General features: G+C 40.1%; 1 protein-coding gene across 6 annotated transcripts in view; it reads left to right on the top strand.

The window, feature by feature from the left end:
* GDA (guanine deaminase) overlaps positions 1 to 25,846 on the top strand; it is a 111,495-nt gene that overhangs the window by 58,064 nt on the left and 27,585 nt on the right. For 5 of the 6 annotated variants that reach the window (XR_004054096.1, XM_030920406.1, XM_010375842.1 and 2 more), the window contains 6 exons: positions 3,920 to 4,091; positions 12,265 to 12,352; positions 14,241 to 14,346; positions 19,552 to 19,579; positions 23,326 to 23,433; positions 25,498 to 25,605. Coding sequence is in view for 4 of the 6 variants with exons in the window: in XM_030920406.1 (XP_030776266.1) it covers positions 3,920 to 4,091; positions 12,265 to 12,352; positions 14,241 to 14,346; positions 19,552 to 19,579; positions 23,326 to 23,433; positions 25,498 to 25,605 (610 nt within the window). In the remaining 2 variants the exon portion in view is untranslated. The remainder of the gene's footprint in view (positions 1 to 3,919; positions 4,092 to 12,264; positions 12,353 to 14,240; positions 14,347 to 19,551; positions 19,580 to 23,325; positions 23,434 to 25,497; positions 25,606 to 25,846) is intronic. The other variant, XR_004054097.1, reaches the window with a different exon arrangement.

The following is a 25,846-nucleotide window of genomic DNA, read 5'->3' as shown; positions in this document are numbered from 1 at the left end:
AACCCTCTTGCCATAAAAAACAATTTCCTTCTAGATTCTCTATTCTTTATGTCATATGTTCATGCTCACATACTCAAAAACTTACTTGTAGCCATGTGAGGTGACTCACGCCTGTAATCCCAGCACTTTGGGAGACCGAGGCAGGTGGATCACCTGAGCTCAGGAGTTCGAGACCAGCCTGGACAACATGGTGAAACCCTGTCTCTACTAAAAATACAAAAAATTAGCTGGGTGTGGTGGTGGGTGCCTGTAATCCCAGCTACTCGGGAGGCTGAGGCAGGAGAATTGCTTGAACCTGGAAGGCAGAGGTTGCAGTGACCCAAGATCGTGCCATTGCACTCCAGCCTGGGCAACAAGAGTGAAACTTCATCTCAAACAAACAAACAAAAAACTTACTCACTTTGACTTACTTCTCTCCTTTGTTCCTAGAGCTAATAAAACATGAAGTTTTTTTTTTTTTTTTTTTTCCCACATTCATCCTTTTCCTTTCTGTATCCACCACCATGGTTTTTATTTAAAAGTATCCCCACTGGGAGACTCGGGAGTCACTCAACACGTGGCCACACCCCTAGATTCATCATCCTAAACCCTAAGCTCAATATGTCACAGTCTGCCAAAGGAAAAAACCACAACACATATTCTCATGATTCCCTTTGTCTTAGCTCCCCAATAACACATGTATGTTAATTCACTAAATTGAGTATTCAAAACCCTTTAAAAAAACTTTTTTTCTTGTTTTTAGGAAAAATTTTTATACAGCAAAATACAGAGAGCTCAGATACATAATTTGATAAGTTTTGGCAAATATGTATATACCTACATAACCAGTGCACCAGTCAAGATGTAAAACGTTCTTATCCTAGAAGGTTCCCTTGAGCCCCTTCCAGTCTCTACTGCCCCGATAGACAGACATTGTTTGTCTTCTCTCACACAGATTACTTTTGACTATTCTTGAACATCATATACATGGAATAACTCAATATGTACTCTTTTGTGTTTGAATTCTTCCATTCAACCTAACGTTTTTGACATATTCATATTGTTGTATCTATCAGTTCATTCACTTCTATTGCTGCATAGTATTACATTGAACCACAGTTTGTTTATCCATATTTTCTGGTGGTAGATATTTACATTGCTTCCAGTTGGGGCTAGTATGCATACAATTTCTATGAACATTCTCATACAATTCTTTTCTTAAACCTATGTTTTATTGCATTTGGGTAAATAGAAGTGAAATTGCTCACTAAGACTTTTTATGTCTGAGACCAGATCTACCTCTTTCTATTTTCTCCTTTTTCTCCTTTTCCGTTCTTCCTCCTCCTCCTTTTTTTTTTTTTTTTTTTTTTTGAGATGGAGTCTCGCTCCCTCACCCAGGCTGGAGTGCAGTGGCGTGATCTTGGCTCAGTGAAAGCTCCACCTTTCAGGTTCACACAGTTCTCCTGCCTCAGCCTCCTGAGTAGCTGGGACTACAGTCGCCTGCCACCATGCTTAGCTAATTTTGTGTGTGTGTGTGTGTGTGTGTTTAGTAGAGACAGGGTTTCAGCGTGTTAGCCAGGATGGTCTCGATCTCCTGACGTTGTGATTTGCCCGCCTCAGCCTCCCAAAGTGCTGGGATTACAGGCGTGAGCCACCGCGCCCGGCCTCCACCTCCTTCTTTTCTTCTTCCTCTTCTCCCTTCTCCTTCTCCTTCTTCTTCCTTTTCTTGCTTTTCTTCTTCCTCTTCTTCTTCCCTCCTCCTCTTCCTCCTCCTCCTCCTTTTCTTCTCCTTCTCCTCCTTTCTCTTCCTTTTCCTCTTCTCCTCCTCCTCTCCTTTTTCTTTCTCCTCCTGTTTCCTCCTCCTCTCTCTCTCCCTTCATTCACCCCATAATCTCCTCAACTAGATTATAAAGTCTTTGAGGACAATATGCCTTATTTTGCTCTGGACTCTCCATAGGGCTTGGCAGAGTTTCCTAAACATAGTAGACATTTGGGAAATATTATTTGGTTACACGATTTAACTGCATGAGGAAGTTACACTGCTATTCTATTTTATGATGGGAGAGAAAGCAAAGACCCAGAGGACTGACATTGTGGAGAGGTCAGTGACTGATATCTGAGAGAAATCCATACTCCACCTTCCCTTCCGGAGTGCTTCCCACATTATAGGCCCACTTCATGCTGACTTGTTGATGTCCTTAAAAGTTCTTTATTTCCATAGTTAGTGAATTAACAATTCCATCACGTGGAACGTAGTGACCAAGAGTACTGAACCAACAAACTGCCTGGATTTAAATCTCAGCTCCAAAGCTGACTAGTTAACAGTTACCTTTTTTCAAGCTACATAAATTTCCTGAGCTTTAGCTTACCCTTATGTAAAGGAGGGTAACAGTACTCTCATACTTCGTAAGTTTCTTGTGAACATTACATCATCATCATCATCATCCATAACATTTATTGATGCTTTCCATTATCTAGGCATTGTTCTTACACACACTAAATACATCCTCACAACAGCTCTATGATGCTACTACTATCTCCATTTTACATAAGGGGAAACTGAGTCACACAAATTTTTTTTAAAAAATATGTCAAATATCTAACTGCTGATTTATGGTCAAACCTGATTTCAGATCTAAGCAGGCCAAAACCAGAATGTATACACTTAACTGCTGCCCACAGATGAGATGATGTATGTAGAACGCTGTGCCAGTGCCTAGTGAATGTACATATTCAGGAAACATTAGCTGCCATCACCATCATTATTATAATAACTGACTACAAAAAAGCTAGTCTTTTCCATGTGGTGTAGAGGCTTTCTTGTAGTCAGACAAGATCAAGATGACCACTGAGTCTGCCATTCCTTGCTCTTATTTTAAAATAAAGCATTTAGAGTTACTCATGGCTTTATTAGGCTTACAGTTAGGTGGTATGTATACATTTGATTTGATAACATGAGGAATTCTTTGTGATGTCAGGTTTCAAGTTCAAGTTGCTTATGTGATTGAATGTTTACCTAGGATAATGGTGGCAGTAGAGGGTCCCATCTTTTGGCAAATATCTGTTTGGATGAGGTTGGATACTTAATAGAGACTGTGGTGAACTGCATTAGCTCTTTAGAAAAACATTAAGTGTCTGTCAGCACCATACTGCCTCGATTCTGTGGGTACTGCTTCTGAACACTTTCCAGGACTTTCTAATTTTAAGAATTAATAGAAATATGAATATGAATTGGTGGATCATGGTGGCAGCATTAGTGATCACAAGCCTCCTGAGCATGGTTGCCACAGCATCATAACTCCCTCTTCACTTCACCACTTATACCACTGCCCGTTTGTGGTCCATCTCCTGAGATCGCCTGTCCCTAACCAGCTTGCTCTTGCTGCTTCTATTTCGGAACTCAGTTTCTGTAACACCTGGGAAAAGACTAGGTTTCTTGTGGTCAGACAAGATCAAGATGACTGCTGAGTCTAAAATTGCAGCCGGTCTGTTTCTCACCTTTAGTCCCCCTTAGTGACTCGTGTGCATATTCCTCAGCATGGCTATAGAAGTTTTAAAGACCTCCTCTTCCATTCTTGCTCTCTGACCTACAGCCACCCGTTGTGAGAATGAAGTCTCAGGATTAAATCAGGGCTCCCCTCCTTTCTTGTGCCACCACTGCTTTGCCTCTTCTCAATGCTGTGTTTTTCCCTTCCTCCATCATCACTGGTTAACCCCCCACCAGCTATTCCAACCTAGGAGCTATATCTCTCCTAGCAGAGCTTCATTTTTATGTCCTGACCTCTAAATAATTGGAGAATTTACAGTTGTCTGATTGCATCACTTATAAACCTGTGTGGGGTGAACAGTGAAATCATGCTTGGGAAAAAATGTGATTTAAAAAATATGGAAAATGACTACAGCTATTATTAAACACTTTTCTTCTCATCTTAATTTCCAGTGAGTTCTTCATGCCTGGGCTGGTTGATACACACATCCATGCCTCTCAGTATTCCTTTTCTGGAAGTAACGTAGACCTGCCACTCCTGGAGTGGCTGACCAAGTACACATTTCCTGCAGAACACAGATTCCAGAACATTGACTTTGCGGAAGAAGTATACACCAGAGTGGTCGTAAGTATCTTGTGTGTGAGTACAACATTCTGTTGGGTCATCTGTAGGAGTATCAGTTTCCTAGGATAGATTTAAATTATAAAGCCTAGGCAGTTAAGCCTAAGATGGGCCACAGAGAATTTTTAAGTTTTTTTTTTTTAACAGTCCAGTGAGTTTGTGACTACCTCACGTACACAGCTAGTCAGTGGCAAAGAGAGAATTTGAATCCAAGTTTCCAAAACCCCAATCTGGTGGGTTTACGTTACTCTTTTACTTCCTGTGTCTTACTTTACTAAATTTGGGTTTACTGAATATGTGTGTTTCCCTGCTCCTGCCAATCCATAATGCTGTTTTCAGGACCATATGGATTCATTATGTGACCTTTGCAGAGTTAACGTGACTCACTTTTCCCATCTGTAAAAAATAGAGATCATGATAGTACCTATTTCACAGGATTCTCATGATAATTAAGCAAGTTAATATTTGTAAAATTCTTAGAATAGTGCCTGGCACATGGTAAGAGCTCTATTTGTTTGCTTTAAAAATAGCCAAGGAAATTTAAAATTAAAAATTTAAATTACTGTTAGAAGGGATATTGTGTTACTCTGGGAGCTTTGCAAGGAGGCACTTGGTAATGTGACTTGAGCACTGACACCACTAGAGGGAACTCTAGGGCTAGTACAGTCATTGAACAGTGGCAGCAGTGTGTGCCAGCCATATGTTGAAGGCTCTGAAAGTGTCCTTCCTTCTCCTCTTTCAGGAAAATCAGTTCTTTTCTTTGTACTCCAATCCTATGCCCAGAACCAGAATCCACTCAGGAATCAGAAACAGTTTCTGCAGTAAAGGAGCTAAAGCGGAAACGCCGCCTCATCTGACCATTACATCTCGGGTGTTCAGCGCACTTGGTCTGAACACTCATGGATTTTTGTCGGACCCATTGATTCCTCCTAAGGTGTTCACTACATGTGGTGGTGGCAGTATTATAAGCCTTCCACATCTACTGACCTAACCACCTTGCCAGTTTTTTTGGTCTTGCATCATTCCAGCCTTAAAGAGTAAAAGCAAGTGCTAACATTTTTTTTTTTTTTAAAGACAGAGTCTCACTCTGTCACCCAGGCTGGAATGCAGTGGTATGATCTCGGCTCACTGCAACCTCTGCCGCCCAGGTTCAAGCAATCCTCCTGCCTCAGTCTCCCGAGTAGCTGAGATTACAGGCACCTGCCACCATGCCTGGCTAATTTTTGTATTTTTAGTAGAGACGGGGTTTCACCGTATAGGTCAGGCTGGTCTTGAACTCTTGACCTCAAGATCCACCGGCCTCAGCCTCCCAAAGTATTGGGATTACAGGCGTAAGCCACCACCGCGCCTGGCCGAGCAGTTGCTAACATTTATACGCTTGCCTCACATAATTATAAATTCAGTGCAATTGTGGATCTTACACATTTAGCATGCACCACGTGACACTAGAAAAGCTGAGAAGGACTAAAGCTGTGTATAAAGTAGCTGGCGCATTGTGTTAATGAAGGATGTTAACCACACCAAATCTTTATTCTCAAAATTTATTTATACCTCACATTGTTCTAAAAGAATGTGAGATAGCTGAAAATTACGTAATATACAACAAAAGAAAATGAGTCATGAAATAAAGGCAAAGAAAACAAGGGGGAGGGAAAAGTAAAATAAAACCAAGAAATCAGTGTCTACTGTGGGGGTCTATGCATTTGTTAGTTTGTCATGAATTTGGCTTTACATTTCTAGAACCTGACCCAAAGAGGGAAATCAGTTATGAAATTTACATTGCTTTTATGATTAAAAACACATTTGTTAAGGTAAAGCATATCTATGCTTCATCCTGAAACTCAAGAAAATTAATCAGTACTCCTTAGTATGGATGGACACTATGCTGTCAAAATATATATTGTAAAGATGCTATACTACCAAAAAGTCCAGATAGATCATTCTGTTATGTTTAGAGAGATAGAGTATCAAGGACTATATATTTTTCGGGCAATATTCCATATAAATTATTTCTGACATCAGAGATTTGTTCAAGTATTTGATGTCAGGCCGAGTGTGGTGGTGGTTTAAGTATTTGATGTCAGGCCTGTAATCCTGGCACTTTGGGAGACCAAAGTGGGCAGATCACCTGAGGTCAGGAGTTCAAGACCAGCCTGGCCAACATGGTGAAACCCTGTCTCTACTAAAAATTCAAAAATTAGCTGGGCATGGTGGCATGCACCTGTAAGCTCAGCTACTCAGGAGGCTGAGGCATGAGAATCGCTTGAACCCAGGAGGAGGAGGTTGCAATGAGCCAAGATCAGGCCACTGCACTCCAGCCTGGGTGACAGAGCAAGACTCTGTCTCAAATAAATAAATAAATAATAAATTGGAGAGCACATCTCCTATGTTTCTTATGTGTCTGAGAATGAATGAGTGTGGGCCCACAAACTTTTAAGCTGGAGGCACTGAGGGTATGGCTGACATCTGTTTAAGGGTGTTGAGATGTGTTAACTAGCCACGTAGCCTACTCAGTGGGCTGAGCTCAGTGGGAATAAACAGGAGTAGCTTTGGGTTTCCTTCCTCCCTTCCTTCTTCCCTTTCTCAGGGGTCTCCCTGTCCGGTCCCTTTACTGTAATTAGGGCAGTTCCTGAACTTTCTAGTGTTTTCAGTTCATTCTAGTTGTTGAAAGAAAAACTTCACACAAATTAAATTTAACAGAGTAAATTCAGCAAAGAACAATTCCAGATTCAGGCAGCTCTCAGAACCAGGAAAGGTTCAGAGAACTCTGCCCAGCAATGTGGGCAGGCAGCATTTAAGACAGAAAATGCAAGTGAGGTACAGCAACAGCTTGATTGTTACAGCTCTGGGTTTGCCTTATTCAAACTTGTTCTGATCACTTGGCACCTGTGACTGGCTAGAGCTCAGCTGCTATGATTGGCTGAGACTCAGCTATTTGTTACAAAAGCATATTACTAATTAGGCTTTCAGTGAGTTGATATACTAAGTTAGGTTGCAGTTCCTTATGAACTCAAAGTTGAGAAGCATGCTCAGGCCAAATTTAGTTTACTTTAACACAGTCCAATTTGAAGCTGCAATTTCTCATTCATTAAAAGCTTCTCCCCACATAAGCCACATACCTCCTGGTTTAGGCCCGACACTGAGGGAAGGGGTTTACTGTCAGTGTTTGTGGAGTGCTTCTAAATAGCCCCTGCTTTCCATTTTGATTTCATCTTTAAGACTGTAGAAAAGTGCTTAAAATTTTGAAAATCTGGAAAAATTTAAATTACATGCCTGTTTTAATTTTGAGTTTTATTTTAGTTTGGTTAGTAAATGTAATGTGTCATTTTTCTTGGGGATAGCTGAGATTTATGACCCAATAAAAGGTTAATTTTTATGATTATTCTGCAATTTTTTAAAAGAAGACTGTGTTTTCTCTGTTGATTTGACATTTTTTTCTATCTTTATGAGATGAAGCTGTTAAAAGTCTTGAACAGTTCTATTATTTTGCTCCATATTCTCCCATAATGGTGAGACAAGAGCATTTTCTTTCTTTCTTTTTTTTTTTTTTTGAGACAGAGTCTCGCTCTGTCACCCGGGCTGGAGTGCAGTGGCCGGATCTTGGCTCACTGCAAGCTCCGCCTCCTGGGTTTTTAAACCATTCTCCTGGCTCAGCCTCCCGAGTAGCTGGGACTACAGGCGCATGCCACCTCGCCCAGCTAGTTTTTTGTATTTTTTAGTAGAGACGGGTTTCACCGTGTTAGCCAGGATGGTCTTGATCTCCTGACCTCGTGATCCGCCCGTCTCGGCCTCCCAAAGTGCTGGGATTATAGGCTTGAGCTACTGCGCCCGGCCAAGAGCATTTTCATTCTGTTCCCTTCTTCATCCCTACCCTTTTTGCCATGTCCTATGGTATATCATCTGAGATTTTAGTTCCATTTTTTGTCATGTATACTGTATTTAAGAAATATTTAACTTTAAGTTTAATTTTAAAAAATTATCTCAATTTAATTCCAGTTTTTTATTTATTAACATCTGCACTTAATTTAACAATGAGGGCTGGGCACAGTGGCTCATGCCTGTAATCCCAGCACTTTGGGAGGCCTAGGCGGGCGGATATTACCTGAGGTCAGGAGTTCAAGACCAGCCTAGCCAACATGGTGAAACCCCGCCTCTACTAAAAATACAAAAATTAGCCAGGTATGATGGTGGGTGCCTGTAATCCCAGCTACTCAGGAGGCTGAGGCAGGAGAATCGCTTGAACGCAGGAGGTGGAGGTTGCAGTGAGCCAAGGTGCGCCATTGCACTCCAGCCTGGGTAACAGAGCAAGACTCCGTCTCAATAATAATTATAATTATAATTTAACAATGAACTTTGCTTTTTATTTTGCAACTTGGATCCCTGTCTTCATTCATTTTTGTTGGGATATATCCTCTGACAATTCTTTCCAATCAGGTGGGTGATAAATATTCTAAAACCTAGAATTATCAAAAATGGCTTTACTTTTTTTTTTTTTTGACTCTTGAACAATGCCTTAGCTGTAGAGAGAATTCTATTTGAAATTATTTATCAGCATCCAATGTGCTGACATCATTCCTGATATTTTGAAATTATAATTGTTGATCATCTCAATTCATTCTCAATTTAATTCTTCAGTTCATTCTCTTTAATACATAGTTCTTTCAATAAGAGAACGCCTGCCTTCCTTCTGTTTCTAGGAATTCTGTTATTTTTCCTTCTGTCTCTCGCTTTCTGAGTATATTCCTCTCTTCAATATATTCTTTCTTTTGATAATTATTATTAGAAAAATGTTGAGACTTCTGTTCTATTTTCATGTCCCTAAACTTTTCTTTCATACTACATTCTTAGGAAATGGTATGGGCCAATTTTGTAAATCATTAATTCAATCTTACTATTTATAATAACCTGTTCCTCTTTCAAGGATACGACATCCTGTCCTATTCATCGAAGTATGCTATTTTTCGTTCATTTTATGTCTCTTGTTGTTTTAGTAATTCTGCTTCCTCAGGTGTTCATTCAGTAGATATTTACTAAGCACCTCCTAGAACCAACACACTTTTCTAGTTGCTGGAGATTGAATTTGATACCTTTGTCATGGTATTGGCTTTTCACCTGGATTTGTGATGGAGAGTTCATCCTTGTCTGTAACTGACAAGTTCTAAACATCCTCTACTGGTAGCCAGATCTTTTTGTTTCACATGAAAATTGTCTTAATATTTGGAAAAATGGACAGGTTTCCAAATTCTTTTGACTTTTGGGACTAACCAGTGTTGCTGAGTTCTCGTTTGCTTTTTTAAAACAATTGACTGGGCCAGGTGCGGTGGCTCATGCCTGTAATTCCAACAACTTTGGGAGTCTGAGGGCAGGAGGATCACTTGGGGTCATGAATTCAAGACCAGCCTGGGTAACATAGCAAGGGCTTGTCTTTAAAAAAAATAGCTAGGCATGGTGGCATGCATCTGTAGTCCCAGCTACTTGGGAGGCTGAGGTGGAAGGCTCTCTCGAGCCCAAGAATTCAAGGTTACGGTGAGCTGTGATGTGTGACGGCACCACTGCACTCCAGAGCAAGACCCTGTCTCAAAAAACAAAACCTAAAATAACAACAACAACAACAACAAAATGCAACACACTGAATCTTGTTAGAGGCTACTGTCCAAGGAACGGCATGTTCCTTTCTATTATCCTAACTCCAAACTATTTCAATCCTACAGACACTTGAGCTTCTGATGTCTGTATTAGTCAAGAAAACTCTCTTTTTTCACAAAGGAGGAAACACGGAATGTAAGCAACTTTCTCAAGGTCACATGGCTAATCACAGGCAAAACATCAGCAAGAGCCACCATCTGGAGGGTTTTCCTCTGCACTTTAAAAGCTTCTGCTAAAGATATGCCCCAAAGTACTCAATTCACTAGTCCTTTTTCCAAGTGCTCAGACAGGTCAGGCAATATCAGTTCCATTTTCTTTCTTGAGGATCTTCTTACCTCCTCCCATTCTTTTGTTTCTGGTCAGCATTCTCTCTGGCACTATGGTAATGTTGGTATTCTCTTTGCCTCTTTCCTGCGTTTAATGCCCACTCCCTGGATCCAGGAATTAACTTTTCTTTGGATTACTTTCATGTTTTACTAAAAGACAGTTTCTAAAAACTTCCTAAGAAAGAGTTCATGGAGAGCAACATTTTCAAGTCATTCGGTACTTAATCATATTTCTATGCTACCTTCACACTTGATTGATAATTTACCGGGGTATAAAATTGTATGTTAAAAAATAACTCCTGTTGTGACCAACAACTTATATGTACTTGTGGGAAGACCTCCTTTTGAATTGCTAGAACATGAGCATTGCATTTTTTTGCAAGTAGTTAAGTGTCTGTGTGTCACTGTGGCCCTTAGAAAATTTTCTAAAGTACTTAGAAAATAGAAAACTATATAATAGAGTGTTTTTTATTTTCTAAGTACTTTGATTATTTACTTAGGATTTTTGGTTACAGAATGATATATATGAGTTGAATATGAAGGCATTGTTCTGCTTCCAGCATTGTGAGTGAGAAATCCAGTGTCACTGTGAGGTCTGTCATTTATCTGTGACCAGTTTTTTTTTTTTTTTTCTGGAGTTTTTAACATCTTTTCTATACTTACGGACTTAATATCTCACAATTATATGCCTTGCTTTGGGTTCTCTTTTTATTCCCTGTGCTGACAATTCTATGAGGATTTTAATTTTGGAGATGAATATTACTTTTCATATTTTTGTCCTTTTCATTTATTTTAAAAAATTAGATTTCTTATTCTAAACTTCGGACTGCCTAGATTGAGCCTAATTTTCTTATGTTCTCACCTTTGATTTTCATCTTTTCCTTTTCCTGAGCAATTCTCTTGTAATGTATCCTACAACCCTCCCACTGGCTTCCACATTTCATTTATAATATTTTTACTTTTGGAGAGCTCCTGCTCTCTGATTTTCATAGCATTCTGTTCTTGTTTTGTGGGTGCAATAGTGTCTTTTATTTCTTTGAGGATGTGAGTCATAGTTGTTTTCTTTTAACTGAGTTTTCTTCTGACCTTATAGATTATGTTTCCTCTAAGATTTTTTCCAGATTCTTTCTCCCCCTCCTTATCTTTTTGATAATAGATTCCCTCCAATGCCTATCAAACCCTGGACATACATTCATACTGTGATGCTGTAAGGTGCTGATTGGAATATCTGGGTGGAGGTAGCACTTGTTGATGGTAACTTCATTATAGGATGAGTAGTGAAGGCAGTGAATTTGGGTCCCAAATGTCATTGTGAAGACATCTTTCTTTTAGAGCTATTCATTTTCTCTAGAAAAGAATCCTCTAGTCCCCTGCCAGGAGTTGTGGGAGTAGTACATGCGGTATTCTGAGGAAAATGACTGAGTGCCCTTGAGGTTGGCGAGATTTTCACTTAAACCTCTGCTTTACCTTCTCTTTTGGGGCTTGTAGCCTCTAAATACTATCCAGGTTCTATAAAGAGTAAATCTCTCCTACAAGGAAGAGGTTAAGGGTGGTTGGCTGATTTCAACAAGGTTCCTACCATTGTTTAATCATACCCACACAAACTTCCACCCAATCCCCTGCTAAAACCCACACACTTCTCTCCTTCTTTCCAAGTTGCTTCCACGTTCTTGTCCATGTTTTTTGTCTTCTGAGAAGATGATGAAATATTTTCTCTGCTCATGCCTCTCCTCTCATGTTCTTCTTGTGGGTTAATAACGTTTGTACTCCTTTACTGTTATGTTAGTTGTAATTTGCGAAGGAAAGGAGGTATATGTGATCAACCTTGCAGGTTGAGCTAAAAGTCTGGCTGAATATTTTTATTCTGTAGTAGAAGAAAAATCTTATTTATGTACTCCCAGATGCAATAAAATGTGGATATCCTTAATCCTAAGAAAGAAGGAATTCATTAGTATGACATTTTAATGAATTCTGAAGCACAGAACTGTGTGAATCCAGAAAATATCAGAAGTATCAGCTTCTCTTCCAGCTAACTTTTGAAATATAAATACTTTTTGCCATTTACCTAACTACTCTACATCAAGATGGCATACCTTCAAATAAAAACATTTTAAAATTAAAAACTAAAATTCTGTTTTCCTCTGGATGTATCATGTGACTTTTCTGAGCACACGTGATTCATGGTTTTTGTGATTTATTTTTAGAGGAGAACACTAAAGAATGGAACAACCACAGCTTGTTACTTTGGAACACTTCACACTGACTCATCTCTGCTCCTTGCTGAAATTACAGGTGAGCAAGTGAAAGCATGATTTATGGGCACATCAAGCAAAGACAGCCAGACCATCGTGGCAAACAACTTACATGTCCTTGTGGGCAGATCTGCCTTTTAATTGCTAGAACATGAGCATTTACATTCTTTTGCAAGTAATTAAGTGTCTGTGTGTCACTGTGGCCCTTAGAAAATTTTCTGAAATACTTAGAAAATAGAAAACTGTATCATAGAGTGTTTTCTGTTTTCTAAGTACTCTGATTATTTACTTACAATTTTTGGTTATAGAATGACATATATGAGTCTGAATTTTGTGTATTAATTTAGGGCTTTTTAGGGAAACTTTACTAATTCTAGCTGTGGTAATAGTTTCTTACATCAGCAGATACATGGTGGCTGTTGGTAGAGCTGTTGACTAGAGTCAGGGCACTGTGCTAGATGCTGGGAACACAATGAGATAAAAAATAGTCTCTGCCCTTGAGGAGCCAGACAGAATACCTATGCACATTGATTACTAACCTTAGTAACCTCTATGGTGCTGTTACTAGACGTCTAGTGTTGTGCAAAGCACTCTGTAAGGATTAGTTCAGCAGCAAACAGCCTTCTGAGGTGGTTACTGACATCTTCATGTTACAGATGGTTAGACTGACGCTCAGAGAGGGTCAGTAACATGCCCAGGGTTGCACAGCTAGTAAGAAGAGCTGATTCTGGATTTAGGTTGATGAGTCCAAAACTTGCAACCAGCACAGTGCCTGGCACATAGCAGATGCTCAGTAAATACTGTTGGCTGATACACTGATGCCACTGTTTGCTAATGTAAAAGACCTAATGGGTGACTCTGAAAATAGATAGTACAGTTTTCAGAGAAGGCAAAGAAAACCCAGAACTAGGACATCTAGGAAGACTTTATGAAAGGGGCCTTTAAACTGGGCTTTGAAGTAAAGACAATTTGAGGAGAGGACAAACTGTCTTCCGGATAGGGGAAATGATGTGGACACAGGTATGGGAACAGGAGTGTCAATAGTGGGTACAAGGACCACAGTAGTTTAATGGGAGGAGTGGATTCATCACCTGGAGGTGGTGGGAGAAGAAGGTAGGCAGATGGGAGGGCTCAGATTGTGGAAGAGCTCAAATACACACCAAAGACCCAAAACAGGTTCTGAGTCTAGGTGTGAGTGATGTGATGAAAGTGGTATTTTAAGGAAGATTAATCTAATGGCCAGTTATTAAAATGAATTACAGGGTAAGGAGAGAGGCAGAAAGGTTTTTGAAAATCTCTTTATGACAGAGATGGAGACACTGTAAAAACAATTACCATTGTCCCATGTAGTCTCAACTTTCTTGCTGTAATCCCAGCACTTTGGGAGGCCGAGGTGGGTGGATCATGAGGTCAGGAGATTGAACCATCCTGGCCAACATGGTGAAACCCTGTCTCTACTAAAAATAAAAAAATGAGCTGGGCGTGATGGTGCATGCCTGTAATCTCAGCTACTCAGGAGGCTGAGGCAGGAGAATCGCTTGAACCAGGGAGTTGGAGGTTGCAGTGAGCTGAGATTGTGCCACTGCACTCCAGCCTGATGACAGAGTGAGTGAGACTCTGTCTCAAAAACAAAACAAACAAACAAACAAACAAAACAAACAAAAAAACCCCACCTGACAGCCTGAGAATGGGGATGGGGGAGGTAGTGGGTTAAAGTGATAAATAGAAAAACTTTTACTGTTTACTGAATATAGTGGGGAGTTTGTGGTGGTTATTGTTCGTAAGTGGTGTGATGGTGGATGATCTTTTACATTTTCATTTATGTTTTCCATAATGATTTTGATTTAAAACTGATTGTTAAAAGCTTAGAAAGAGTACTGTTTCAGAAACAAACATGCCTTCATATTCTTTTTGTGTATGCTTTACAGATAAATTTGGACAGCGGGCATTTGTGGGCAAAGTTTGCATGGATTTGAATGACACTTTTCCAGAATACAAGGAGACCACTGAGGAATCGATCAAGGAAACCGAGAGGTAAAAAGCCCATTTGTCTTGATTTGTCTTACAGGTTAGTTCTTGGACTGCACTGATGGAGTTATAGATGGGAAAAGGAAACAGGATACTGTTATCACCCATTTGGGATGTGCACATACTCAGAATGCTTTGTTTAATGCAATGAGTCAGGTAGTCTACAGTGAATTTGATCAAACACTTGATAATCATTAATGATTTACAAAGAGCTTTCCTTTGTAGTGCCACACTTGATCCTCATAGAAATCTCCATGAAGCATCTGTCTTTTATGATAAGGAAACTGAGTCTGACATAGGCTAAGAGGCTTGCTCATGGTCATACAGCTTTTAAGTAGTGGAGCCAGAATTCACAACCAGGGCCTATGACTCTAAATTCAAAGTTCCTTTTTTTCTTTTTTCTTTTTTTGAGACAGAGTCTCACTCTGTCACCCAGGCTGGAGTGCAATGGCGTGATCTCAGCTCACTGAAACCTCTGCCTCCGATGTTCAAGAGATTCTCCTGCCTTACCCTCCCGAGTAGCTGGGACTATAGGCGTGCACCACCACACCCAACTAATTTTTGTATTTTTCGTAGAGACGGGGTTTTACCAGGTTGGCCAGGCTGGTCTCGAACTCCTGACCTCAGGTGATCCACCCACCTCAGCCACTCAAAGTAATGGGATTACAGGCGTGAGCCACCGCGCCCGGCTCAAAGTTCTTTCTATCATGATACAGATCTCACCCCATATTCAATGTAAATAAAGAGAATAAAAGAGAAATAGAGGGTATGCAAGAATACTTGCTATAGCATATGTTAATTTAAAAATGATGGAAGTGAAGAATTATTTATGAAATAAAATATTATATAAGAAGTTAGGAAAAATGAGTTATATTTACAGGTTAATGAGACTTTCACTACAAAAGGATTTTTTAAAAAGATACCAGAGTAATATATGTTTCCATGGTACAGAACTTAGAGAAGCACAAAAAGGTACAAAGAAAATTTTTTTTTTGTAATGAAACCACCAAAAGTTACCATAATTGTGTATCTTTTATTGTTTTCTCAAGGTGGTATATGCATCCTTCACTACTATTTCATCCTACCTTGGGAACAGGAAAGTTGTTCTGGATGTATGCTGGAATGGCCATAATATGCTAATGTAGGGAGCTAGAATATCCCCTCTCCACAAAGGTGACCTGAAAGAACATCTCTGCAAGCTGAAGCGCTGGCATACGGGGGGAAGGTGTGGTTCCTGTTTCTGCTTTGGTTCCACATCTGTGCTCACAGGGAGTAGGGCCTCACTCTACTGCCTGTAATAAAGGCTCTGAGGATGTTCTGTGGCGACACAGGCTACAGAGAGACCATGGGAGGGAACAAGGCCCACTCTGCTGCTGCTGGCCATTGAGCTGGATTCCCAGAGGTCGTGGACAGCCTACTTTGGGAAGATTTCCACCTCAAAGAACAGGGTACCATATGCAGATAGGCTCATAAAAGGTAAAGATGTGCAAGGGAAATGAAAACATGTTTCCACATAAAGACTTGCAGGTAAATGTTCGTAGTGTCATTATTTATAGAAGACAAATGTGGAGCAGGTTCACTGAATACAGGTGTTAGTCCCAGGGGAGGACTCCAAACACCTCACCAATACTGCACACCACTTGCATGAGTCCAGTGAGGTAGCACACTTATATAACAAGTTAAGTGAAGCAAGTTTATTTTTTTATTTTATTTTATTTTATTATACTTTAAGTTCTAGGGTACATGTGCAGAACGTGCAGATTTGTTACATATGTATACTTGTGCCATGTTCATGTGCTGCACTCGTGAAGCAAGTTTATTATGCACAGATAGGTAGCAAGGGACAATAGAAGCCTAGGTGAACTGATCCTCCACGGCTCAGGGAAGTTGCTCAGCAGTCTCATATGTGCATGCCCCACATCACATCATAGCTGAGGGACCCTGCCGAGCATGCTCTACCTGTGGTTTTATACCCAGATGAAACTGGACTCACTGAGCTGAAACATTGCAAAACATCCTGTTCTAGGAGGAATGGGAACAGAGCCCAGGCTGTTCTGACCAATTTCTCCATATCTCAGGGTGGTTGCATTTCCAGCACATTCTACAGTTATTCTGATAACTACAAGTAAGAAAAGGGGAAAAACTGGGTCACCAAGGCCATATGGGAACTAGTCTTGCACCAAATAGTGGAAACAACCAAATTTTTTTTTTTTTTTTTTTTTTTTTTTTTGAGACGGAGTCTCGCTCTGTCGCCCAGGCTGGAGTGCAGTGACGCAAGCTCCGCCTCCCAGGTTCACACCATTCTCCTGCCTCAGCCTCCCAAGTAGCTGGGACTGCAGGCGCCCACCACCATGCCCAGCTAATTTTTTTGTATTTTTAGTAGAAACGGGCTTTCACCATGTTAGCCAGGATGGTCTTGGTCTCCTGACCTCGTGATCTGCCACCTCAGTCTCCCAAAGTGCTGGGATTACAGGCGTGAGCCACCGCACCCAGCCAACAACCAAAATGTTTATAACTGGTGAATGGATAAACAAAATGTTGTATACAATGGAGTAATATTCAGCCATAAAAAGGAACAAAGTACTGATGCATACTACAACATGGGTGATTTTTAAAAACACTGTGCTAAGACAAAGAAACCAAACACAAAAAGCCACATATTAGATGATTCCATTTATATGAAGTACATAGAAAATGCAAATTCATAGAGACAGAACACCAGCGATTGCCTGGGGCTGGAAGTAGGAATAACTATTAACTAAATGAGCCCAAGGAATCTAACTGGGGTGATGAGAATGTTCAAAAACTTGATTATGATGGTGGCTGTAAAACCCAATAAATCTACTAAACATCATGCATTTGTGCACTTAAAACAGGTGAATTTTATGGTATATAAATTATACTTCGATAGAAATAGTTTTTAACAACGGCAGTATGTGGGTGAGATTGTGTTCGTGTACATTTGTGTTTTCTAGTTCACATCCACTTTAGAGAAGAGTTGAGTAGAAAGTGATTAGATTTTTTAAAAAGAAGATTTTGTGCAGAATAAATAGCTGTGAGCATATCTGCAGAGACTCCAGCTCTCTGTGATTTTCTCCTGTGGTACAGTAGAGCTTCTCTTGGTGCTTCTAGTATTCTTCCCCTCACTTTTCTCCCTTAATCACGCATCATTGAAGCCAAAACCAAAAAGGCCTGAGAAGCTCAAGATGTATTAACACACTCCGTCGAATTAAAGTTGAAAGATGAATTAGTGCACTGAGGCATTCTTCCCATTTGCCAAGGTCAGTGTATGGGTTTGTCCAGCTTGCATGTCAGTATTATTTTCGTGTAACAAATTATATTTAAAGCCTCCAGGAACTTGCTATAGGAGTCGCAGGGTAAATCCTCTTGTAAAATGAAGTAAATAATTTACCCTCTCCTACCCTTTATTATAGATCAGGGTTTCTCCTGTAGATTGGATTTGCTTTTAAGTACATACGGCCTGCTCATTAAATTACTTTTGGTTATTGGTCATACTATGGCTTGAGATTATGAATTTTCATTATGTTCTTTTTCATATAACATTAGGAGATTCTACTGACCATATAAATACTTTTCTTATATTTTAAAATGGCTTTTCTATAGTACCTTAAGGATTTGGCAAGAAATTGTATCGTATTCTTTTTTTTTTTTTTCCGAGATGGAGTCTCCTGTCGCCCAGGCTGGAGTGTAGTGGCAGTCTCTGCTCACGGCAGCCTTCCCCTCCCGGGTTCAAATGATTATCATGCCTCAGTCTCCCTAGTAACTGGGATTACAGGCCCCTGCCACCATGCCTGGCTAATTTTTATGTTTTTAGTAGAGATGAGGTTTTGCTGCATTGGCCAGGCTGGCCTTGAACTATTGACCTCAAGTGAGCCGCCTGCTTCAGCCTCCCAAAGTGCTGAGGTTACAGGCGTGAGCCACTGCACCTGGCCAAAATGTAATTTTATTCTGTTCAACATCTCAGAGATACAGAAGAAAATGCTTTAGATATAAATCTTTCCCAAGACCAAACGTATTCTGATGCAAGTTTTAGAAGTTCAGCTTTTTTCTATTCCCCAGACCTCTTTCCCCTTAAAAGTGTCCTCTGAAAAGGGGGCAGAGGGGCTGCTTATATGCTTACAGAGAGGAGGAAGTACCCACCTTCCTTTAGCATTGGCCTAGCCCAGCTCATGTATTAATCCATTTTTGTGGTGATAGTAAACCTTAATTCTCATTTTGTTCTGAAACAAAGAAATGCCGGAAGGCAGAAAACTGCAGCTGCCTAGCCAGGGCAGAAGGAGCCATTTCAATGTCTTTACAGTTGCCACCATCCCTGCAGGCATAAACTGGTGGGATCACTACCATCCTATTCCCCACGCACCTCATAACCACCTCTCGACTATTCCTTCTGCATTACTCCAATGTTCATCCCCAAGATAACTCTGCCCTTGGAAATAAATGGTGATATTGTGGGAACAAGTAGCTTCCACTTTAGGAGAATTTGAAGTACAGAGCTTCATGGCTTCTGAAAGCCTCCAGGTGCATAGGACTTCATGACTCTAACATCCACAGAGCACAATATATTGCAACATTTCTCCAAACAGAGCTTGAGCTAGTAGAACAGCTTGAGTGCTGTGGGAATATTTGAGAACAGCCCAACTGATGCTAGATGATAAGATTACATTTCCCTGTGATTTTGCACTCCATCTCTGGCTGCAAGTAAAAAAGCAGAGTAATTACTACTTGTTAATCTTTAATTAGTAGTGGTGGAACATGTGCAGCATTAGAAATGTTTGCATGAAAATCAGGATATGTAAGAATCATATTTTTACCTTTTTAAGATGTTTATTTGAAAATGGCCGGTTGCGGTGGCTCACGCCTGTAATCCCAGCACTTTGGGAGGCCGAGGCAGGCGGATCACAAGGTCAGGAGATCGAGACCATCCTGGCTAACATGGTGAAACCCCATCTCTACTAAAAATACAAAAAATTAGCCAGGCATGGTGGCGGGCGCCTGTAGTCCCAGCTACTCGGGAGGCTGAGGCAGGAGAATGGCGTGAACCCAGGAGGCAGAGCTTGAAGTGAGCCAAGATCGCACCACTACACTCCACCCTGGGCGACAAAGCCAGACTCTGTCTGAAAAAAAAAAAAGAAAAAGAAAAGAAAAAAGAAAATGCTCAAGTTTTCTAACCCATTTGTTGCTTTATTTCAGATTTGTGTCAGAAATGCTTCAAAAGAACGTGAGTAACTTTGTTTAGAGCTCGCTTTTAGATTGCCTTTGCATTAGCTGTAGGATTCATAAAGTTGCTTGATAGTGATTAGTCTGTGTACGATTGACTTATCCCATGCATAAAGAAGTATTTACCTAGAGTCTGATGTGTCACTGTGGACTGTCACTGTCAGCTCAGTGAAGTCAGACGTTTTTAAAAAATTATCTTAAAATATTTAATTGACAAATAAAAATTGTATCCACTCGGGGTGTACAATGTGATGATTTAGATGTATTTATACACTGTTTAATGATTATTAGAATAAAATTTATTAACACATCTATTCCCACACACGCTGTACACTAGATCCTCAGATCTTGTTCATGCTATAACTGAAAATTTTTACCCTTTGACCATCATCTTTGGCTAACACGGTGACCCCCATAAGCCAGCAATCCCACTTTCGGGTGTATATCCAATCCCACTTTTGGGATTTGCATGTGAGATTTGGTGGGTGTATATCCAATCCCACTTTTGACCCACATAAGTCAGCATGCTATCCCACTTTTGGGTGTATATCCAAAAGATGCAAAATAAGCATCTTGAAAAGATATCTGTACCTCTATGTTCATTGCAGCATCATTCAGAATAGCCAAGCTCTGGAAACAACTTAAGTGTCCGTAGACAGGTAAATAAAGAAAATGCAGTGTGTATGTCTATATACTAACACAATGGAATATTATTCAACCATAAACAGGAAGGAAATCCTGCCATTTGTGACAACGTGGATGAACCTACAGCCCATTACAATAAGTGAAATAAGTTAGCCACAGAAAGACAATACTGCATGATATCACTTATTTGTGAAATCCAAAAAAAGTCAAACTTACAGAAACAGAGGTCAGGCATTTTTTGCTTTCTTGGGGGGCAGCTGTGTACCTAGCTTTCTGTGTTTTGTTTTAAATAAATTTTGAAATCATGAAATATTAACGATTTTAGTGGATTTGTTTAGACACCATTCACATATGTGCAAACATCAAGTTTGCTTTACTCTTAAGCTTGTGTGTACTTTTCTTGGCTCCCAAACCCATGCCTACATGCAACAGAAAAACTAAATTTTGTCAGGCAGGTAAACTTCATCTTACGTTCACTAAGCTTTTAGTTGATCCGTTTTTTATTAGGACAATCTCAGTCACTACCCAGGTTAGAGTTACCGTCTAAGGGTAGGTCTCCCTTCTTCAGTGGTTTTCCTTACCCTCCTTTGGGATCTTCTGATTTCACAGGATTGGTTTCTGGGAAGCAGGGAGAGGGCTTGATGGGCATGGGCTGACTGGTGGCACCTGGAAGTTGGGGACTGCTTGGTGGCTACCTCAACATTGGCTCTGGCCACTTGTGCCCTTGGCCTGCTCTGCAACACAGGCAGTGTCCAGTCCTGATGCCCCTGCCACTGGCTGTCTTGGTCCCCATGTGCGTGACACCTCACATGGGCTGCAGGCATGCAGCAGGCACCCCCCATTGTGGTCCCCTGGTGTTGGTGAGCCTATGGAGATGATGCTATTTCCTGCCTCCACCCCAACAGGCTGCACGTGGCTCCATCAAGCGATCTATTAGATTGGCAAGCCTGACCCTTCCTTGGTCATCTTTTGAGGCCTGATTGGAAATCATAAGAAATCTCAAAATTTCTTTCCCTCTAACCTTGAGAGATTTAGATGAAACTTTGTAGATCCTTATCCTCACCACCCCTCTATGAGTCCTTCTCTCCTGCCTGGCCACTCGCCTCAGGTGGCACCAGAGCCAATCCAACAACTGAATAGTTCTCAGGAAGGCTGTAACCAGCACATTTGCACAAGATGTATTCCCAAAAGGGAACAGGCTATCACTTCACTTGTAGTCTCCGCAGCACTCTTTTAAAACTTCAGCCTCCACTTCTCTTCATAAAGACTACCCAGTCTAGCCTTCATCGGAGCCTTAATGTAGCGGCAGAGGAGCATCTGTTTTTTGGGATAGGATCTTTTGTTGAAATTGGGTGCTGAAGAATATACCCTCCTTTATTCTCCACTTTGAGCTGTTATCATGAAACCCAGTACTTCCACCGACTGTTAGAATGGGGGACTGCTCCCCAAAATGAAGACATAAAATCATCTTGCTGTATGATACACATTTTGGGGTTCCCTTCACATTCATGATATCCATAGTTTCCTTTTTTAAAAAAAGTCTTTTAAGTTCAGGGGTACATGTGCAGGTTTGTTTACAAAAGTAAATGTGTGTCATGGGGGTTTGTTGTGCAGATTATTTCGTCACCCAAGTATTAAGCCTACTACCCATTAGTTATTTTTCCAGATGCTCTCCCTCCTTCCATCCTCCACCCTCCGATAGGTCCCACTGTTTGTTGTTCCCCTCTGTGGGTCCATGTGTTCCCATCATTTAGCTCCCACTTATAAGTGAGAACATGCAGTATTTGACTTTCCCTTCCTGCATTAGTTTGCTAAGAATCATGGCGTTCAGCTTCATGTCCCTGCAAAGGGCATGATCTCATTCTCTTTTTATGGCTGCATAGTATTCCATGGTGTATGTGTACCACATTTTCTTTATCCAGTCTGTCATTGATGGGCATTTAGGTTGATTCCATGCCTTTGCTATTGTGAACAGTGCTACAGTGAGCATATGTGTGCATGTGTCTTTATAACAGAATGATTTATTTCCCTTTGGGTGTATACCCAGTAATGAGATTGTTGGGTTAAGTGGTATTTCTGTCTCTAGGTCTTTGTGGAATCACCACATTGTCTTTCACAATGGTTGAGTTAATTTACACTCCTACCAACAGTCTATAAGCATTTCTTTTTCTCCACAACCTCACCAGCATCTGCTATTTTTTTGACTTTTTAATAATAGCCATTCTGACTGGTATGAGATGGTATCTTATTGCAGTTTTGATTTGCATTTCTCTAATTATCAGTGATGTTGAACTTTTTTTTCACATGATTGTTGGCTGCATCAATCATATGAAAAACAGTGAAAAGTGTCTGTTCATGTGCTTTGCCCACTTTTTAATTGGTTTTTTTTTTCTCATAAATTTGTCTAAGTTCCTTATACATGATGGATATTAGACTTTTGTCAGATGCATAGTTTTCAAAAACTTTCTCCCATTCTGTTGGTTGTCTGTTTACTCTGTTGGCAGTTTCACTTGCTGTGCAGAAACTCTTTAGTTTAATCATATCCCATTTATCAATTTTTGATTTTCTTGCAATTGCTTTTGGTATCTTTGTCATGAAATACTTTCTCATGCCTATGTCCTGAATGGTATTGCCTAGGTTGTCTTCCAAGGTTGTTTTTTTTTTTTCTTTTTCTTTCTTTCTTTCTTTTCTTTTTTTTTTTTTTTTTGAGACCGAGTTTCTCTCTTGTTGCCTAGACTGGAGTGCAATGGCGCGATCTCGGCTCACTACAACCTCCGCCTTCCAGGTTCAAACAGTTCTCTTGCCTCAGCCTCCCGAGTAGCTGGAATTAGAGGCATGCACCACCACGCCCAGCTAATTTTGTATTTTTTGGTAGAGACAGGATTTCCCCATGTTGGTCAGACTGGTCTCGAACTCCCGACCTCAGGTGATCCGCCTGCCTTTGCCTCTCAAAGTGCTGAGATTACAGGTGTGAGCCACCGTGCTCGGCCCTTCCAGGGTTTTTATAGTTTTCGTTTTAACATTTAAGTCTTTAATCCATCTTGAGTTAATTTTGGTATATGGCGTAAGGAAGATGTTTCAATTGTTTTTAATTATCTCCAGTATTCTAGAGTGAAGCCCATAGTGACACCACGTTTTTCCCTCTCCTGCTCTGAGACTTTGATGGGTGAACTCGGCAGCCTTGCTAAAACCCGTGATTTGCACATTCAGGTGGGTATTCTTCTTCTCTTTATGCCTCTATGCAGACCTGCAAGATTTCTTAGCACCCTTAAATCATCATCTCCAATAATCTATAGTTCTTTTACTGAGTAATCTCTAATTCTTCAACTGAGATCTCCTAGAGTCACAGCATAACAGGAGAGAAAGGACCTCTGTAGATATCACCTAATCCAATTCTCTGCTTTTGCAGATAAGAAACCCAAAGTTCCTTATACCCTCAGAGTTTTCTGATCAGTCTTCTAAAGACAAGAAAATCTTTATAAGTAATGGCAAGATCAATAACAGACTGTTATCTGTTCTCCATAAGATACATTTAATGCATTTATTTCCTACTTCTCTTTTACTTGATACTTTCTCAGTGTGTTCTGTACCTTCATTCTTAGAGAAACCAGCTATTATTTGAAAAACCAAAATAACCTAATTTCCACCTTACAAAATAGCATTTAAAACCCCTTTTGTTCTGAGTTTCTTAATTTAAAATCAGAACAAAAAGGTGTACCTTACTTTGTCATTAAGTTGTTGCAATTTAGGAATAAAACACTTTTTAAAGCTTATATCTGGGTTAAAATTGAGAGTTCCCCTTCTCCCATCCAAGCTTAATTACATACTGTACTAAAATTTCTCCTCTTAGGAGTTGATGGTCTTATAAGAAAGGTCAGATCAGGGCAGAGACAACACATTCATTCTTTACCATTTATAGATTGGTGTTTCTTTGGTTTTTGTTTCCCAAATCTATTTTCTTAGGAACCATTAACTGCTCTCACCTTCCCTATTATTATTATTTTTTGCAGCCTATAATATTTGAATTTTTAATTCAGTCCCACACATTTCTCTCCTGGAGATAAAATTCAAAACTTACCTGATGTTTCTGCTTTGCAAACAAAATGCTTCTGTCGCTGACAAAATAAAATACAATGAACATTTAGAAATACATGAAAAATAAGATGAGAAGAACACACAACAAAATCAAGTTTATCCTTGCCAGACAGATGCATGTGAATGTATGCACATTTACTCACATTTATCCAAATGATTCGAATCATCAGGTTGGCCTATCTTCTATTGCTGTCCATGCATTTCATCAGTGGTCTGGGATTTCCTCGAGGCCAGGGATGGAGTTCATTGTCTGGGTAAAACACCTGTTTTCAGAACACTGCTACTTTTTCTTTTAAAAATTTAGTTATCCATGTTCTACCTTGTGGAAAGAGAGAAACGGCATTGCCATTATTGGAAGTATTAATTATGCCCTCTTGGGTTTTGTGGTGCCCTACAAAACGGTCTTAGGGGCCTTTTTCAGTGTGGGGGCGTATATAAGTGAACCCCACTGTCCGCTTTTTTATGAACATTGGGCTCTTTTCTTAAATGGCCAGCATGGCCAGGCATAATGGCTCATGCCTGTAATCCCAGCACTTTGGGAAGCTGAGGTCGGCAGACTACTTGAGGTCAGGAGTTTGAGACCAGGCTGGCCAACATGGTGAAACCCCATCTCTGCTAAAAATACAAAATTAGCCAGGTGTGGTGACACATGCCTGTAATGCCAGCTACTTGGGAGGCTAAGACAGGAGACTCACTTGAACCTGGGAGGCAGAGGTTGCAGTGAGCGGAGATTGTGCCACTGCACTCCAGCATGGGCGACAGAGCCAGACCCTATCTCAAAACAAAACAAAAAGAAGGTGAGCTCCAGAAGAGGCAGGTTGCTAGGCTCCTGATTATCTACAAGGAGGACTTCATATTTGTTCTATCTGTAGGTTAGAATTTGGAAAGACTTTGTTGGAAAAATTTGTCTTGAGATTACACATACACATACACACCCACACTCACTCACACACATATACACTACATGTTCATGATATTCAGTTTCTTTGTCATATACATTATATTATCTGTGATGTATATAATTGTTTCTAATAAAATGCGCGTGCAATCTTCATTGCCTTTCTATGTGGTCCCTTAAATATGCAAGTAGAAAACCATTCACACCATTTTGAGATAGGAAGTGTAATTTCTAATGGTATTTTACAGAAGAAAAATGAAAACATTATTCTTTTCTTGTAGAGCCATATAAGTGAAACTCGTGATGAAGTTGAAGCTGTGAAAAACTTACACCCCAATTATAAAAACTACACAGATGTGTATGATAAAAACAATCTTTTGACAACTAAGGTAAGTTTTATATCATGACATAATCTGTTTAAAGGAGGGCATTATCTAAATTTCAAAATCTCAATAGTAGTCTTCAGATTTCTTATATGAATACGTTTCTTTTAAAAAACTTTTTAAATTTTTAATTTTTGTGGGTACACAGAAGGTTTATATATCTGTGGGGTATATATGCATACGTTTCTTAAACTAGAATAAAGCTCAGAGTGTGTGTGTATGTGTGTGTGTGTGTGTGCGTGTGTGT

Source organism: Rhinopithecus roxellana, chromosome 16, assembly GCF_007565055.1.
Source record: "Rhinopithecus roxellana isolate Shanxi Qingling chromosome 16, ASM756505v1, whole genome shotgun sequence".
Taxonomy (NCBI): Eukaryota; Metazoa; Chordata; class Mammalia; order Primates; family Cercopithecidae; genus Rhinopithecus; species Rhinopithecus roxellana.
The sequence above is the reverse complement of the archived record's forward strand: the minus strand, read 5'-3'. Positions and strand labels throughout refer to the sequence as shown.